The sequence below is a fragment of the Marasmius oreades genome, chromosome 5 (genome assembly GCF_018924745.1).
Source record: "Marasmius oreades isolate 03SP1 chromosome 5, whole genome shotgun sequence".
In the NCBI taxonomy this organism is placed as follows: Eukaryota; Fungi; Basidiomycota; class Agaricomycetes; order Agaricales; family Marasmiaceae; genus Marasmius; species Marasmius oreades.
Genome location: NC_057327.1, coordinates 2,690,002 through 2,706,097, shown reverse-complemented (window position 1 = coordinate 2,706,097; position 16,096 = coordinate 2,690,002). Strand labels below are relative to the sequence as shown.

The 16,096-nt window shown below is 47.2% G+C and overlaps 4 protein-coding genes across 4 annotated transcripts; 2 read left to right on the top strand and 2 right to left on the bottom strand.

The window, feature by feature from the left end:
• Nucleotides 1–225: 225 nt before the first annotated feature.
• On the bottom strand, nucleotides 226–1,911 carry E1B28_009027 (uncharacterized protein; the record flags this gene model as incomplete). The annotated part of the gene is made up of 6 exons (XM_043153881.1): nucleotides 1,882–1,911; nucleotides 1,287–1,825; nucleotides 1,118–1,235; nucleotides 842–1,063; nucleotides 527–787; nucleotides 226–473 (listed from the first exon to the last, which is right to left on the bottom strand). Exons 1-6 carry the CDS (start codon nucleotides 1,904–1,906, stop codon nucleotides 226–228), a joined length of 1,413 nt encoding a protein of 470 aa, XP_043009166.1. The 5' UTR covers nucleotides 1,907–1,911.
• A 90-nt stretch (nucleotides 1,912–2,001) lies between these two features.
• On the top strand, nucleotides 2,002–7,870 carry E1B28_009026 (uncharacterized protein). Its single transcript, XM_043153880.1, has 9 exons — nucleotides 2,002–2,224; nucleotides 2,278–3,180; nucleotides 3,228–3,286; nucleotides 3,342–3,566; nucleotides 3,622–3,832; nucleotides 3,890–3,952; nucleotides 4,004–4,119; nucleotides 4,171–6,474; nucleotides 6,538–7,870. Exons 1-8 carry the CDS (start codon nucleotides 2,044–2,046, stop codon nucleotides 5,347–5,349), a joined length of 2,937 nt encoding a protein of 978 aa, XP_043009165.1. The 5' UTR covers nucleotides 2,002–2,043; the 3' UTR covers nucleotides 5,350–6,474; nucleotides 6,538–7,870.
• A 1,407-nt stretch (nucleotides 7,871–9,277) lies between these two features.
• On the top strand, nucleotides 9,278–12,513 carry E1B28_009025 (uncharacterized protein). The gene is made up of 5 exons (XM_043153879.1): nucleotides 9,278–10,215; nucleotides 10,271–10,431; nucleotides 10,482–10,579; nucleotides 10,633–12,105; nucleotides 12,165–12,513. The coding sequence occupies exons 1-4, from the start codon at nucleotides 9,307–9,309 to the stop codon at nucleotides 11,799–11,801; spliced, it is 2,337 nt and encodes a 778-aa protein (XP_043009164.1). The 5' UTR covers nucleotides 9,278–9,306; the 3' UTR covers nucleotides 11,802–12,105; nucleotides 12,165–12,513.
• E1B28_009024 (uncharacterized protein) lies at nucleotides 12,514–14,345 on the bottom strand (the record flags this gene model as incomplete). Its single annotated transcript, XM_043153878.1, has 3 exons — nucleotides 12,514–13,705; nucleotides 13,767–14,145; nucleotides 14,203–14,345. The coding sequence occupies 3 exons, from the start codon at nucleotides 14,343–14,345 to the stop codon at nucleotides 13,346–13,348; spliced, it is 882 nt and encodes a 293-aa protein (XP_043009163.1). The 3' UTR covers nucleotides 12,514–13,345.
• Between the last annotated feature and the right edge of the window lie 1,751 nt (nucleotides 14,346–16,096).

Here is a 16,096-nt window from a genome sequence, read left to right as displayed (position 1 = left end):
TGGTAATTTGTCCGCAAATTCATTTGTGTTTGCGTGTGCTGATTCATGAAACAGTGCTTATCTGGACGCGGAGACAAAGACGTGGAACAGATATCTCAGGTTCTTCCGCTATGGGCAAAGCAGCTAGACTGGCACATATCTGCGCGCGTGTGACAATATATGCCCAGTAAATATCAATAATGTAGCCATAGAATTTGACTGTAGATGTGGATTATAAAGAAAATACTAAGATTCCAACACCTCAACGTCATCGTCTGCAAGAGCATCTCCGATCGTGGTATAGATGGTACGTAGGAACAAAGGTAACTGTGATCTTGGAAAGGAGAACGAAGTACCTAGGAATCCCAATTTCTGAATGAAATCAGGTGTTTCTTTCTCCAGAGATTGTGGGACAAAGAACATTGTTCGAGACTCGCTCCCGACTCCTTCCGCAGTTTTGGAGTCATGAGAGCTCCGTAGCGAAAAGTTGACACCTACAAATACATATAGTTTAGCGACGACGAATTGGAACAGTGGTCAGACTCACTCTTCGATAAAGGATCATCCCCTTCGCCCACATAGCTATAGATACAGGTCAAACTCCATTCATCTTTGCCAGATTTTCCAGGGGTAGGCTTCATATTAGTTACGAGCAAGTTGGTCAGATCCTCATAAAACTTGATGACTTCAGTGTTCTTCGGATCATCCGAGCCCAAAACGCCTCCTCGTCCTCTCTGCACAGATCCAGGCAGCCGATCCTTCTGTGCATTTTCCCGTTCTATTTGCAACTCATACTTGAGTTCCCGTTCTAGCCATACTCACTCAGCAACCGCGCACATCGTCGTAACCAAAGAAAACACACCAATGGTTTCCTTTTCAGACATCATTTTATCCTTCTCTTTTATCACGATATCCTTCTGTACAAGTTCCGCCTTCAACCTAGCGACTTCTTGTTGAACAGACTTCTTCTCTTCATCCGCCGCTTCTCTAGTCAAAAGGTGAATGACAGAGGTCTTCCCAGACTTTGAAAGAGGTTCGACTCTTGCAAGTGCAGAATTCAATTCCTGGATTAACTTGTCTTTGGCTACAGATAGGTTCGTTAATGAGGCCATGATATTGATGGAAGAGTGCAACGCACCCTCAATTTCAGCTTGGTGTTGCTCTTGTACTTCCTCCAGCAGCTTCTCGGGTTCAGTATGTCTCAATCGGTAAATTTCCTCCAGTTGGTTTAGCAGTTCCTGACATCGCGTTTCTGCCTGAAAATGTATGAATGAACCGTTTATTTTGCATGAAAACATTGAACAAACTTCATCGGCACGCTTACGTTCACGAAGGAATGCTGAGTCTTTTACAGGTTGTTGTGGATGTGATTGGGTCGGTGCTGTAGATTTGTTAATGGCTTGTGCTAGACTCCGTGGCAGCGAATCTTCATCTTCGTCCTCTTGAACTTCAGCGTTGATATCTGAATCTTCGATAATCTGAACTTCTGGCTGAGGCTGCCTTCGTGTTCCCCGCGAACGTGAAGTTGCTCTTTGTTTCCCCTTATCGTTCTTAATGGCATTCTGTTGCCTGGCGTTCGAATTGTCAGCTGCAGCCGAAGGTTTTCTATGGTGTTGTGGCATCATGGATTCCGTCTGCACGGATGCAAATTCGTCGATCCCTTCGCCATGATCAACATCTATGATAGAATCGAAGTCCATGCTGATTTGTCGTGTCCTTCCACCCTTCCGTGCCGCATGTTTGGAAGGTCCAGCATTTGGTTGACCATGTTGTTTTGTGGATCTAACATTACGTTTACTGATTGCAGCTTTAGGAGGAGGAGCTGGAGTTGTTGGACCAAGGCCACCTGTATCACGGGTGTTGAGCAAGTAAAATGAATCCGATTACAGGCATTCACTATACCGAGGTCAGCGTCGTCGGAAGACATGTTATGGTGCGAAAAGGTGTGACATTTGCAACACGGTTCCACGTGCTCGTAATTGTCACGCTGAAGCTCGGCTGACAAAGGCTACTCCTGTTTGTGTTTAAGGAATCTAACTAGCTTCGAACCTCGGGCTCACTTCCATGCACCCTCATAAACGACGAAGAGTTGAGGAATCTGAAGACCTGGGTGTAACTGAGGGCCAATATCTCCAAGCTATTCTTCCAGAAATCAGTTTAGAAATCGGGCTCCGACGACGATTGGTAGAGACGATTGAATCGAGAATAGCTTGGGCTTCACTTCTACAAGAAATTTTGACAAATGGTGCGCTATATCTATAATAAATTTGAAAGAATTAGCCAACAGGTAACTCCCAGACCCTTCTAGCAACTCTGAAACCTCCTTCAAAGATGTCGCCCTTGAATCCCTACACGCCGTTGAGTCCCGTAACCGGATCCTCTACCCCAGCGATGCAACCATTCCCATAATCACAGTTGCGCCACCTACACAGAAGCATAGACCTCCTCCGAAGGAAAAACCTATCACTCGTTCTCAAAAAGCGAAGTTTCTCTTCCTACGGTCCAACGACCGTGTTTTTATCCTACGCTGCCCAGCATGCCTTCGACATTCATTTTCGTCACTACAAGGACTATACAACCATAGTAGGATTTCTCATTATGTAGAGTGGGGGTCGCACGAGGAATGCGTCAAAGCTTGTGCAGTACCACAGCAGGACTTCGATCAAACGTTGGACCTGGAAACAGGCATTGACATCAGGAGCACCTCGCAAATCGGAGGGATTCTACCCAGTGTGCGAAGCCTCTTTCAAATGGCTGTGGACGGTGCACATGCAGAACCGAGCTCTGCGCTTGATGGTGGCGAAGGTAACGAAGAAGATACCGGTTTATACCTCACGAGGACTTTAGGGTGGCATAGTGATACCCCTGCACTGGCACAGTTTCTGGGTAAGGAGGTTACCAGGAAAAGTATCAAGATCTGGGATGAAGACGCGGACGTGGATGTAGAAGGTTTAGATGAGACTACACACCAAAACTCGACGCGGCGTCGGTGGCGTATGCCTTACCTACATCGTAGTCGGGTAAAAGAAGATCCTACTGCGGAATCTGTCGGAGACTCCATTTCTCCAGTTTTACATCAAAATTCAAAATCACATCTTACCAAGTCCGACTCGATCACCGTTCGCCCGCATCATGAGACCAGCAGATTTCACATTACTTGTCGAGTTATAATCACAGACCATTCGCTATTCATTCCTGAGGGTTAGTACAAATTGATGAGCATGCGCTATCTCATGCCCCACTTTTAGGACGTCGTTTTTCGCATGGCACCCACAAATGGATGGTGACTGTCGAATCCGCCTCATACGTACGTGCGAGCTAGTGTTATTTTGATAGCAACATCTTATGCTCATTCGCTTTAGAGTCTGGACCTCACGTCGGTCCTTACAAACCTCACTGTCTCACCACTTTCGGACACGACAGGGATGGCCGCCTCCAACATGTTTGATGCATTAAGCACAAAGGAACCCCCTTTCGTCGTTGTCGGCACTACGTCTGAACCATTCCTGGCGAAGATAGAGCTCAAATTCACTCCCAGTGTGACACATCGCGAAGGCCAGACAGTTGTCTTGGAACATTGGGTTGGAGTAGGTTGGCTTGCTGCTACTGTTCTGCTACGTCACCCTAAGTCACGTTCATCAGCTAGACATGCTTGGAACGACTGGTCCTTGTAAAGGAGACGAGCAGGTGGTTGATATTGAACTCGATAAGGACACCTTCATACTACCTGTCAAATCGGGATACCTTCCTGTAACTTCGAAAGTGCACTGGGATAACGTGACCAGTACTGTTGATAGCAACGACCGGGTCGGAGCGAGCAATGAGCCAAAGCAGAAAGAGGTTGACGCCGACGGTTCGTTGTCTTTATGTTCAGGTCCATCTCAGTTACCATCTGATAATTGGTTTGTAGGACCATTACTATACCAGGGGATTTTACAATCGTTGTTACCGAAATTTCCCATGACCATCAAAGGTGGGCACTAAATCTAGCTGCTGCTGCATTACAATAATGCCTCTTCATTAGACGCCCTTGTAGCTTCAAATACTCGTACAAAAGCAGCACCCCGACTTCCATATAAGTTGGTTCCTGGGCCTGTGCAGCTTCAGAGGCTCGTCATTGGAAGGAGGAAAGCTATCGAGGTACAGATAATGCGCTCAAAATCCATTAATTGTCCTAATTTCTCGATTTAGTGGGCGCGGGCGAAAGCGATCAGGGATGCTTACACAGACAAGATCAAGGACCTTCGGCATTCTTCTGACAGTAAACAACTTATACCTCTTACCGTTGGCGACGTTTACTGCTGGCTTGAGGACGAAGGTTATTTCTTCCGTGGCCAGTCTCGTGAGGAATCTTTAGATTCCGGTAAAGGCAGACAAACGAAAGGGAAGGTGCGAGATATTGCTGAAGAAGATAAATGGTGTCGCGCGTGCGGGCTTGGACTCTCTTTGCACCTAAATACCAGCGCGTCCGGCGCATCTTTTGGCTCAGATACAAGTCCTCCAGGTGCAGCTCCCGTACCAACAGGGCAGTCGATAGACGGCGCATCTCGTGATGGGGCGCAGGGTGATTTCCAATGTACGATTATCCCTAGTTCGAACTGGAACCTTAGATTCCCGATGCTCGATGTGGAGAAGGTTTTTCAGAAATGCCTGCAACGGAACATGACAACCATACCTGTTGCTGAAGCATCCGTTTCCCCAACTATGTTTGAACATCCGTTAAACGGCCCAGCGCATCTCATAGAGTTGGCGAAAAACCGAAGGAACCGTCTTATGGTCTCTGCCAGCGATCCGGTCATGACAAGATTCGTTTTATCTCAATTCGGTACCTCCCGTCTCCCTATCTCAAGTGCTCTCTTCACGCCCAACGAATCACATCGGCGATTCCCGATTCACCAGTTGGGTATGTCCTCATCCACAGTAGACGTTGCCCTTGCACCGCACGCATACCTTGCTCTAGCGACAAAGCAATTCATCCGTGCACTGGTCGAAGCAGCCTTGGAAGTCTGTAACAGAGACAAAGATTCCGCCATCGCCTCCCTAGCGCAAACAAAACACCGACAAGGACAGGATCATTATCCGAATAACTTGACGCCAGTCATCTTCATGCAGCCTGGCTCTACGGCGTCCGGTCCTCGTAAAAAGTCCGCCTCGGGTAATGGAAGGAAGAAGGACAGTACAAACAAGATCCAGACCTCTATCAAAATTTTAACGCCTCTGCATATCTTGGGTGCGGTGCACAACTCTCAGAACACCAGTCGTGCAGCGCTGCATACCTGTCTTTCTCGGTTGGGTATTTCCCTCCATGGTAACCATAGCGAAACGATTATGCCAGAATCTCTGACGACAAGTAGTAGTGCACCTGTGTAATCGGAGTATCATTTTCCGAGGAGATGTGGGACTGACTAGTGTCAACCTCGAATGGGCTCCCGATTCTCGCCATGCGAAAGGACCGAGTCGTATGAGATGCTCCGATACACACAGGCGTTCGCGCACGGACCTGTATACGCGGGGGCAGCGACTATCGAGGCTAAATACACTGCTCTTCGTCTTTCTTCATTAACTCTCCGGGTTCGGAGGTCTTTCTCTTCGCCTCCTTCTGACTGAACGATCCATTTTTCAACATGCAAGGGATATGCGAGTGGAGACCACAGTCATTTCAGCGCCGTTCAAACCATACAATGAACGTGACGACGAGTAGGCATTACCGCAACTTCAACATCGTCCATGGGGACCAGTACAACTTCTACCATACCACGATTCAAGCGCTCCGAATACTGCATATCTGAGAAGCTGACTCGGATGTGTGTATACTTATTACCTTCCGCGACGTACAAAGATTCGGAATATTTGCGACATAAGTCACACAGGGACGGCCTAACATGAATGAAGATGCTCGCTGTGACTTATGAATGTGAAGGTGATCCTTCGAACGGATCAGTGTTGCGCACCGGGGCAACGAGCAAAATCTGTCGTGCCCGAGTCGAAACCTAGTGGTCAACATTCAATACCTGTGAACTGCTCCATAGCAGTTGGTAGGCCAGGGATGGGTCAAGGAGTTGCAGAGTGTGAACAGCAAGGATGAGCTCAATGAGAAGGCCAAGATAATGGCAGTCGTCGGGGGGAGAGGCGGGATTTGCCGCCTTCGTGAAAAGACCAGAAGGTCGTAAAATCCATCGAGTAGAAGAGAACACGAAGAATGCCTTTCTGGTCGAAAGGTCACTTTTCAACTCCATTGAAGCAAGGTATGATAAGTTTCGAGCCTCGAGAACACCAGCAGGACAATAAAAGTTGGTTAGAGCGCGGGCTCTAAGGCAAAGTGATGTAAGAATCAAAAGAGGAACTTTGGATTGGTTGAGCCTAATTAAAGTGGTGTGCATCTGACAACCCACAAAGCTCTTGAACACGACACGTAGTCCTGTCTCCACTCTTATCAAGCTCTCTCAACACTCCGCACATATGTGTCGGTGCTTCGCTGTAGGACACGACTGTAGAGTAGGCCTCGAACCTTGTTCGTTTCCACTCATATGCAAAATTGCTCACAAGATTTATCTTCAGGTGACCCTCACATCCAGCCGAAATCCGAGGAACGCTATCGGCTAGAAAAGGATGTATTCAAGTTGATTAAACGTCAGGGAGCCATTCTACGTGTGTTCTTCTCGGTCCCGCTCAGATTCTCTACACCACTACAGGCTCATTCGGAAAGCAAGGCATCAAAACAATTGAAAGACCCCAGGGGTCCGTTGAACCGAATTCCCAGATTAATGTTCAAGCTGGTCGTGTCGGAGAAGCATCCATAGGATTGATATTACATACGTTTACCGGAGAGTAGTGGTAAACACCGATGAGTTGTGGTAGAGCCCCCTGGCTCTTTCGTAGATTCCTTACGCCGATGAGTTTTTCCTTTTCATTGAACTTCTTGCGCTTTTCTCTATTGACAATCCCTTTATAACAAAAACCTTATTTACCTTTCATTTCAAACGCAGTTGCACTTTTCTTACAGCGTATTCCCGCTATCAGTCTTAACTTCAAATTCTTACCTTACGGTGAGCCTTTAATCTACTTCATTCCCGTTCCTTTTCCCCTCCTACCAGTCCGCTCCCGTGAGGCCTTGTCCACCTGGCAGTAAATAGCCTTGCGCCGCGTTGGGACTTCATCCACCCCAAAGCGAAGACTTAGCAGCGTTGACTGAGGTGGAATTGGCTCGGCAATGTTGTGGGTCGGAGGTCCAGCCATCCCGTTATCTTATCCAGGAACCAAGTAGATAATCCTTTTTAGACTTAGTTTTTTTTACTTACTTCTTTTACTCGCACGCTCGGACCCAGAGTCCTTTTATAAAATCTGTCAACGTCGTACAGAAATTAATCCCCCCTTTTCTTCCCTTCCCTCTCTGAGCCCCCCTCTGAGCTGAGCAAAATATTGAATTCAAGAGCCCTATCTACAACATCGAGCATCAATAACGATTCGAGTCTCACATTCCATCATATTATCATTGATCTCCGTGATCTCCTTCACCACACTCGTGTTCTGCGGCACTCATACTTCTTCTCATCTTCCTCTTGCCTCATGTCGACTTCGGAACCTTCTTTATTCTCCTTCTACTTCTCCGTCAGATTTCTGACCAGTAATTCTCACATCCCTTTTTACCAACAACCCGTTATATCCTGCCGCAGAGTACAACCTCTCCAACTGTGTTGGTTGCCCACCTATTTTCAAGCTCCACCGCTCTTGCGTGTGTTGTGGCGGTGAGGAGTCCGTAAAAAGGGATATAGGGCGCAGGTTTTACGAGAGTGTTTGGGATGGACGGGCTGCAAACTTACATGCGTACATAGTATAACCAGTTGCTTGTAATACTGTGCTTGTGCGGATAGAATGGATTGAGAGCTCGCGCTTCGGCGTTTGTCGGAATTTCTTCAGCTCAATTTTTCTCTGTCGTTTACAGTCGTTCTCAAAAACCTTGCGCCGCGTCTTTTGCGCGTGCGAAAAATTAAAAAATTCAAAGAAATCCACAGAAATTCAAAAAACTCTGTAAATTCAGTGTAGCTCTGTTCCACTCCATATGCATTCCTTTTTCAGTCGCAAACGCCCGGAAATGTCATGGTCTACCGTCACATCAACACAGATATGAAGAAACATGCATCGTACTACCTCCTAGAAGAAGGCTCTTGATGTTGTGTTGGATGCTCTGGGTGTTACAGACGACAGTACAGCAGTGGAGATGGAGTAAAGAGAAACATAGGGCTGTCAGAGCACTCACACTACCTCAAGGACATCCAAGATTTCTCGAAACCGCTGTATCCATCGAGTTGAATCAGCTGGTGTGCAAGACACCCTCAGTTTTCGCTTCACGAAATCTGGACTACCTGGCAATCATGCACGGCGGCCAGTCAATATCAATACCAACGATCCAACGAAAGCTTGTCGAGCTTGGACTCCACCAGAAGTACTTAGGAAAAATTGCCTTGCAGTAGTATGAAGCTCTTCACACTGACAGTGCATGATAGGATCACATCATTCAAAACTACATGGCTGAACAGATTATATTTGTTGACAGTGAATCTTCGAAGTATGGTCGTCCAATTGCAGAGCAGTATCAGCACAACATAGGGAAATTCCAGAAGATTTCAACAGAGGTGAGACGAGAGCGAAGGTCCTCAATCACTCCCCATTCTAAGGCTTCGGCTGTGTAGCTTCGTAGACTTCTCTTCCAGCTGCTCAATATCATACCCGTAGCCTGTTTATGCTGTTGTCAACCTGGTTGCAAGCTGGGCTAAGAAATTTCAATGTCAAACAGGTTTTTCCTCTTCAGTCTTCACTCATGCCATTTCCCTCTTTTTCAATAAACACATCTTCTCAATCACTCTGGAACCCCTTGTTGCCATCGACCTAAATCCTATTTTCCAGAATCCCAACCCAGAATTGATGTTTCTGAAGGGCTGTGGTTACTGCGTCATACCTCAGCGGAAGAGTGCCCCATAAAAATAGCTTTTCCTTGCCGCCATCCTCTATAAAATCCTCAGGATGGTATAGGAATGTCAGTCTATACTGATTTTCACCAAGCTGAAGTGTCGTTGGGCCCGCACACCGTCGTCGCTGACATGGTCGGATTCAGTAGTGTTGTTCGTTTCTTTGACTTGTTTCCGGACTTGTTTCTGGACGTATGTTGTAGCACTTGATATTCTGATGGAGTTTCAGCAGTAAAAGATGTGAATTGAGACGTAGAGCGAATTAAAATAATTTACAGGCATTTTTTTTGAATTTTTTTTTGAATTTTTTAATTTTTCGCACGCGCGAAAGACGCGGCGCAAGGTTTTTGAGAACGACTGTATGATCAGCGCAATTGCAGCACGTAAGGCTGCACAGGCAAAAGTACCCGCTTTCCCTCAACAACCAGCTCCAGACCCTCGTGATTCTAGATCTTCCAGTCCTACACCTCCCAAACGAAAACGAAAGTCAGACGCTGCAATCCCAAACCCGAAAAAGAAGAAAAAATCAGATTCAAGCAAGAAACCTCCTACGTCCGTTAAGAAAACGCGATATTTCCATGAAATAGATCCAATTGCTCGACAGGACGACATTATTTTGATTGAGTCCGACCAGGAGGAAGATGATGGCAAGGAAGACTTAGTTGTCAGAACTTCAGCAAGAGGACGGGCGTGGTCTCCCAGTGCACCAGCGATGGACATTACAGACGATGAACAGGATCACGAAACGCTACTGCCAGGCCCAGAAGAACCGCAGGTCATTTCCACCTATCATCCCGTTCTCAATCAAAACCTTTTTTCACTCGACAAAGAGGAGACTACATCCCTCGGCCTTCCCGCAGCATCGAGCAGTAAAGCCGTCTTGGTTTCATTATCCGACGGAGAAACTATCGCTCTTCTTGGTACATACAACGTCTCCGTACTTCAAGGGTCAATATCTCTGTTAGGCGCAACGGTTTTACCTTGCCAACCGTGTCAGTATCATCCCGTGTTCGCTCCGCGGTCGTCACCGATACCTGTTATGAAGGCAATGGCAATATCGTCTTCAAACGATAACTCAGTTGTAGGAGGTGGAAAGGGTTTGAAGCAATTTAGACATGCTTTTCGTGAGGGAAACGTCGTAATTTCAATTCAAGAGCTTCGAACGAATGTCGAAGGCCTTGGAAAGGTGTGCAGGCTATTCGATGGGGTCTTTCAACCTCCTCCCTCCTCACTGCCATTTCCGAACCTGGGACTTCATGGCCTTCATTTGGTGAACAAATATCTGAGCTTCATTGGAATCTGTATCTCACTTGATGTTTTCAAAGGTTGTTTCTGAGACGAAGGGGATCCATGCATTCGTGCAACCTTCGGACTGGGACCCTGTCTTTACTCTCTGCGAGTTGGAACACGTTTTATTAGTTAAAGGTGCAAAGAAATCCGGGAAAAGCACTTTTGCGAGGACACTTGTAAATCATCTTCTAGGAAGGTGAGTTTTGTGTCGGACTATCTCCTACTTATCAGTAAATTTTGGGACAGGCATAAGAAGGTAGCATACTTGGAATGTGACCTCGGTCAGTCCGAATTCACTCCAGGCGGTATGGTGGCGATCAATGTCATCGAAAGACCTGTATTCGGTCAGTTCCCTGTTAAACTTCTCCTTCGGTCTATCTTACTGCCTCAGCTCCAGGCCCCCCATTCACTCATCCTACATTGCCAAACCATGCGCACTATTTAGGCACATTGACACCCCGTTCTTCTCCCTCACACTACCTTTCTGCCATCGAATCTATTGCTCAGACCTATAAACTAGATATCAAAATCCCAGTTGATCATCCTGACGAGAAGATCCCGCTGGTCGTGAATACTATGGGATGGACGAAGGGCCTGGGCGCAGATCTAACAAAACGAATCGAGGAGATCATCGAACCTGATGCCGTCTTCGAGTTTGAGACCGATGGAAAAGGGACTGACGGTGGCTGGCTGACGGAGAGGCCAAGACAAGACTCAACCCCGTTCACAGGTGCAAAATACAATGTGCACCCTCTGCGACCCATTGATATGGGAACAATTGAAACTGCGACCGCATACTTTTCAGCAGCAGATCATCGTGTTATATCACTTCTCTCGTATTTTCACGCCGTTTTTCCTACTTCCCCATCGCCCCCGTCTCCTCCATCTCTATCGTCATCCTTTTCAGATTCGGTCTCAATGACAATGCTATTGAAAGATAGCCTCCGCCAAATCACCGCCCACACGTGGTCGACGTCCCTTCCTCTCCTCGCTCAACCGCCTTACGAGGTTGACATTCAAAAAGCAATTGACAGGGTTCATCTCGTAGGAGCAGGCTCCGAGGACGTGGTGAAAGAGGAAATTGGTAGAGTGCTGAATGGTGCCATCGTCGGCCTAGTCAACTCTGAATTCGGCATCAGCATCGGCTTCCCAAGTTCAACGTCCAGCTCCCATTCGCATTCTCATTCTCAGGACATTGCCAACGGTGCCACCGATGTCATTACCATTCCATACGTCCAAAACGCTCCACCACCGGATCCCAACACGTCGCGAGCACATGGATTAGCACTGATTCGCGGTGTTTCTGGTTCCCCTGATGCGAAAGAAACGCAAACACGACTTCACGTGTTGACACCGCTCCCACCAGAGCTATTGAGTACTGCGAGAATTTGGGTGAAGGGCGAAATGGAATTACCCGTGTGGGGCCTGTTGGACCTTCCAAATCGTGCCGGTGCCCCCGAGGATCTCACAAAGCCAAAACCGTTTTTGCAATGGGGCAAGGGCGAAGGTTTGGGGAGTGAAAGAAGGAGGGTCCGGAGGAATTTGATGAGGAAAAGTCAAGTATAATAACTCTTGTTCTTGGAAGCAAAGAGAGAACGGTTGCAAGTTCAACGTTCAACCTCCACCCTCTTGTTTTTCGGTAAACTCGGGCTGCTCATACCTGTTTCCACGTCTGTCCCTGTGTGTCCTTATGCATACCACTCCTGCACCATAGCAACACGACTTGAAGGGCCCTGTCCTTTTGTCTTGCCCACGTCGCCCCCGATGTCCACATCATATACCTAGTACGAGCCGTTCTGGTGTTCACACACAGTCTTCTCCCGCCCAATACCATTCGGAAGCCAGCCGGAATCACAGGAAGTTATGTTTAGTGCGTTATTCCATATCAAATTTATCATTTTTCAGGGGAGGTTGAGCACCGTACTCCAGTCTTTTCCCTGTGGTCCTGGTATCGTTCCTATCATCATTCACCTGCAATCGCAATTTTCAGAACTCATTAGTCCCAGCCACACCTTTCGCAAACCCGTATTGTACATGTTACGGACAGAGGTCCCTCAACTTCAGAGAGTTATCGTCTTTTCTTCCGTCCCATTCCCAAGAATCACATTGATGATTGGAGGAATGAAGGGCGCGTCAGAAAGAAGTTCTACTGACGCGTCCTTCGGCTGCAGTTGCACTCCACCTGAGTCTGACGATCGCAAAAACTCTCTAAGCGGTGTCACTTGGCTCGTACTTTGCGGTATGAGTACTCGTATCCTGTCTCAATGTTTTCCGTCATATTATACTATGGGCGCACAGACCAAATGAATCGTACATTTCTTGTCGTAACTAACAACGTCGAGTAAAACAATTTCCGAAAAACCGTAACAGATCGTGAAAGAAAAAGCACACTAGAAAAAATTGCGAACAGGAAGCGAGATGCGGCAGAAACAGATTGAGATGAGATGCATGTCTAGTCGTTACAATGTAGAGAGCGAGAGAAAGCGACAAGGAACCTGGGGTAGGAATTTTTGGTATGCTAGTATTTTGTAGCAAATTGAATGAACTGTATGCCAGTAAAAAAAAATGCGTTTGAACCTGGATCGTAAATGAAACCAACATGAAAATAAATGCGTCGTGAAGATGAAGCGGAGATGAAGTGAAGTAAAATGCATTAGCTGTCCAATGAATTTGTGTAAAGATTTAAGTAAAGATGCAAGTGTACTAAATAAAAAAGAAAAGAAAATGGGCTTGGAACTACCGACCGCGAGTGCGGTGGCGGCGGTGTTGGAGCCTTTTCAGCTAATGACCAAATGAATATACGTATGGCGGGTTTCCAAGCTATGATCTTTGTAGATTGGACAACGGGGCGGCGATAGCTTGGAAATGATGGAATGATGAGACAATGGATATAGAACAACAATGTGGAGGATGCGGGAAGGTTGACTGATTACAGGTATGAGGATTGTTGCATGGAGAGGACTGTGGCCAGAAAATGGCGCGTGGATATGTTGTGTTTAACTGAAGATTAGCCGTGTAGCAGGGAACAGATGTCGAATTTGGTCTGCGCTGTCGTGAACCGTAACAAGGACGTTGACATTCGTGGCATTCAATTGCTTAGTCTGTGTGGTTCAATTGAACATCGTTGGCGTGAGTGAGGAAAGGGGTGAGATGGTGAAGTCGGCATAATCCTCCAGATCATCTACGTGGAGGATAGTAAGCAGATCTGCTTGAGAACGCGGACGACCCGAGGGTGGCGCATCAAATGTGCCGCCAGCAGACCAGGTTGGCGTTGGCGACAATTGACCCGAGTGCGGGTGATTAAGGCCCATGTCTTCAATGCCAAGTCTGAGCGACTCGATGGGTCCTTCAAACACTTCAGGCGTTGATGCTAGAGATGATGCAGAACCTTCTCGGGAATGGCGACGGGGAGGTGTTTGGGGCGGAATTGCCAGCACCCCGTATTCATCTATAGGCGAAATAGAAAAACCCTAAGGATTTCCGAGAGATTAACTGATGGAAACTGTCTAGCCGTATGACTTGAACACTTACCTCGGACGACAGCGACATGAACTGCAGGGCCGTCGACGAAGCGAGTCCCGTCACAGTCCGTTCGACCTGTCCTTCTCCTAGTTGAACCACGGCAGGGTCAACCTGATCCTGGGTATGATTGTTGTCCTCCAACTCCTGCTCAGCGTCCAAGTCGCGCTGGCCAACGGTAACCCTCCACCACTCAATGTCCGCTAAAACTCTTCTGCTGGCGATGTCGGAGCCAGAAGAGCGTCTGTGGCCGTTTCCTCCAGTTCGAACAGAACTTACGTTGCCTGATGAAAGAGAAGGATAGGGCGATGAACGAACTGAAGGTGAGGACATGCTTCGACGAAGGGAAGGCATGTTGGTAACTCCTTCGATGCCTGCTTGAGAACGACACCTGAAAAAAAAAATCAAGTAAGTCAAAGAGGTGCAAGAGCGAGAGTTGGATACATACGAAGAGGACTCACTGCCTAACGCAAGTGAGGGAGGACACGAAGGTGCGGTGAGAAGCCGAGAGGAAGACTTGGACTTTATAGGATGTAATTGAGTAATCGTCACAATTTTTGATCTTACACGAGTGCGGCGGTACCCTGGCATCGATATGACCGGTACCTGTCCACTCGTATCCATTCAAGAACAACACACAAGTCCCTTGTCCAGTTGCAACCTCTGGAAAACAAAATTTAAATCAAAAAATAATTCCTTGTTCCACAACCCACCGCCCTTGTTCGTTATTCAGAGCCTATCTACAACGCCAGTAAAGCTTCTGCTAGCCAAACTCTGCCGGGTGCAGTGCCTAACGTCACCATATCATACGGATTTGGGATAAAACTGCGCCGTCCTTCAGCGCTATGCTTTATATCCTTCGTGAACGCGTTGTGGACCGTGTTTCAAGTTCAGAGAAACGCTATTGCACGTAATGACGCGTAAAGAAACGCGTCCAAAATTCAAATTCCTTGCACCGATGCGAAATACTTTCCCGGATGACTTATTGCATCAAGTCGACCATCACGGCTAGTTCAGATCGCCCTGTCTAATACTGCCGTAGCCGTGACGGTTCTGATCATTTCTTCTCAGAGGAGACCTTCCACCCCACATGCCAAACATGTTCATTTCAACACTGAAACCCCTTGCACTCACAACAGTGTTCACAACTTCGGATTTCAGAAAACTATCGGACTCCGCGGCATCAGCTCTCAAAGAACTGTCACCGAACAAGTAACATCCCAGTAACGTCGAGTTACTAGATATAAGCTTAGCTAGCGCAACGTCATGGCCTCGAGGATCCTTATGAGACCGTCGACCGTCAGAAGTGGGAACAACAATCGAGCCGTCAGCCTAGCAGTTCCAGCCGAATATTGAAGAGGTAATAGAGAGTTTCTTACTGATGTTAAGATCCCTGGCTCTCGAGAAGGGTGAGATTTTAACGGAGAGTTCAAATTGGAAGGCCGAGTTATGAAGCTGTCATTCACGTCGAACTGCCATCGCCAATGGAAACCGGGAAAATAACGCCAGTGAACTCATCAATTAGTACCTACATAGACGAGGGAGGTGGTAGGCACAGTTACGAGACCGATTTTTCGCCTTCGATGGAGAAATTTTCGTGGTCCCCACTTCATGATTCGTGCGGTTGGACATTCGTTCTGATCTTCAACGCATTGGAACCAAAACTTGCTGATGAAGCTCAATTGAAATTGGAAATCTTTCCATCCCAAGCGTAGCTTCAGGCTCCAAAGGCTCCTGTGATATATGCATAAATTCCGAGTTGGATAAATTAAATGAGAAGATTTGAGCGCATAACAGACGTACCTCCGCCCACTTGACAACATATACGTAGGGAAGATCGGCTTCTGGCGACGAACCTTGATTGATTCATTCCCATAAGTAGCCGCAGGTTGACAGATTCAATCGCTTCAGTTTTTTAAAAGACTTCTGGCCAACCCAAGATATCGATGCCGCGACGCACTAAACATGCTCAAGATCGGGAGCATTTCTCGAACCACCAAACTTCAGTTTCTCTGTTCCCCTTTTCTTTTCTTCGCTGCGAGGGAGCTGGGGCCATTTAACTGTCCGGCAATTCAAGTTTGAGTGCATTTAAAGCTTTCAACAGCTCAAATAATCCAAAGTGAGAGCCTGTTCTGCAAAGCGTAGTGGAGAGAGTAAGGTCCAGAATAGACCTTGGTATCCATCCGTCCGGCATCCGCACGTAACGTGTCGCATAAAGATAAGCAAAGCTTCGCGTTCGCTTCAATTGTCCGTAGGCCGTAGGGGTTGTCCGCAGAGCTATGCAGGCTTATCAGACATGGGAAATGCATACCTCTCTACCGACCCTTCAGTCCAGAGAAATT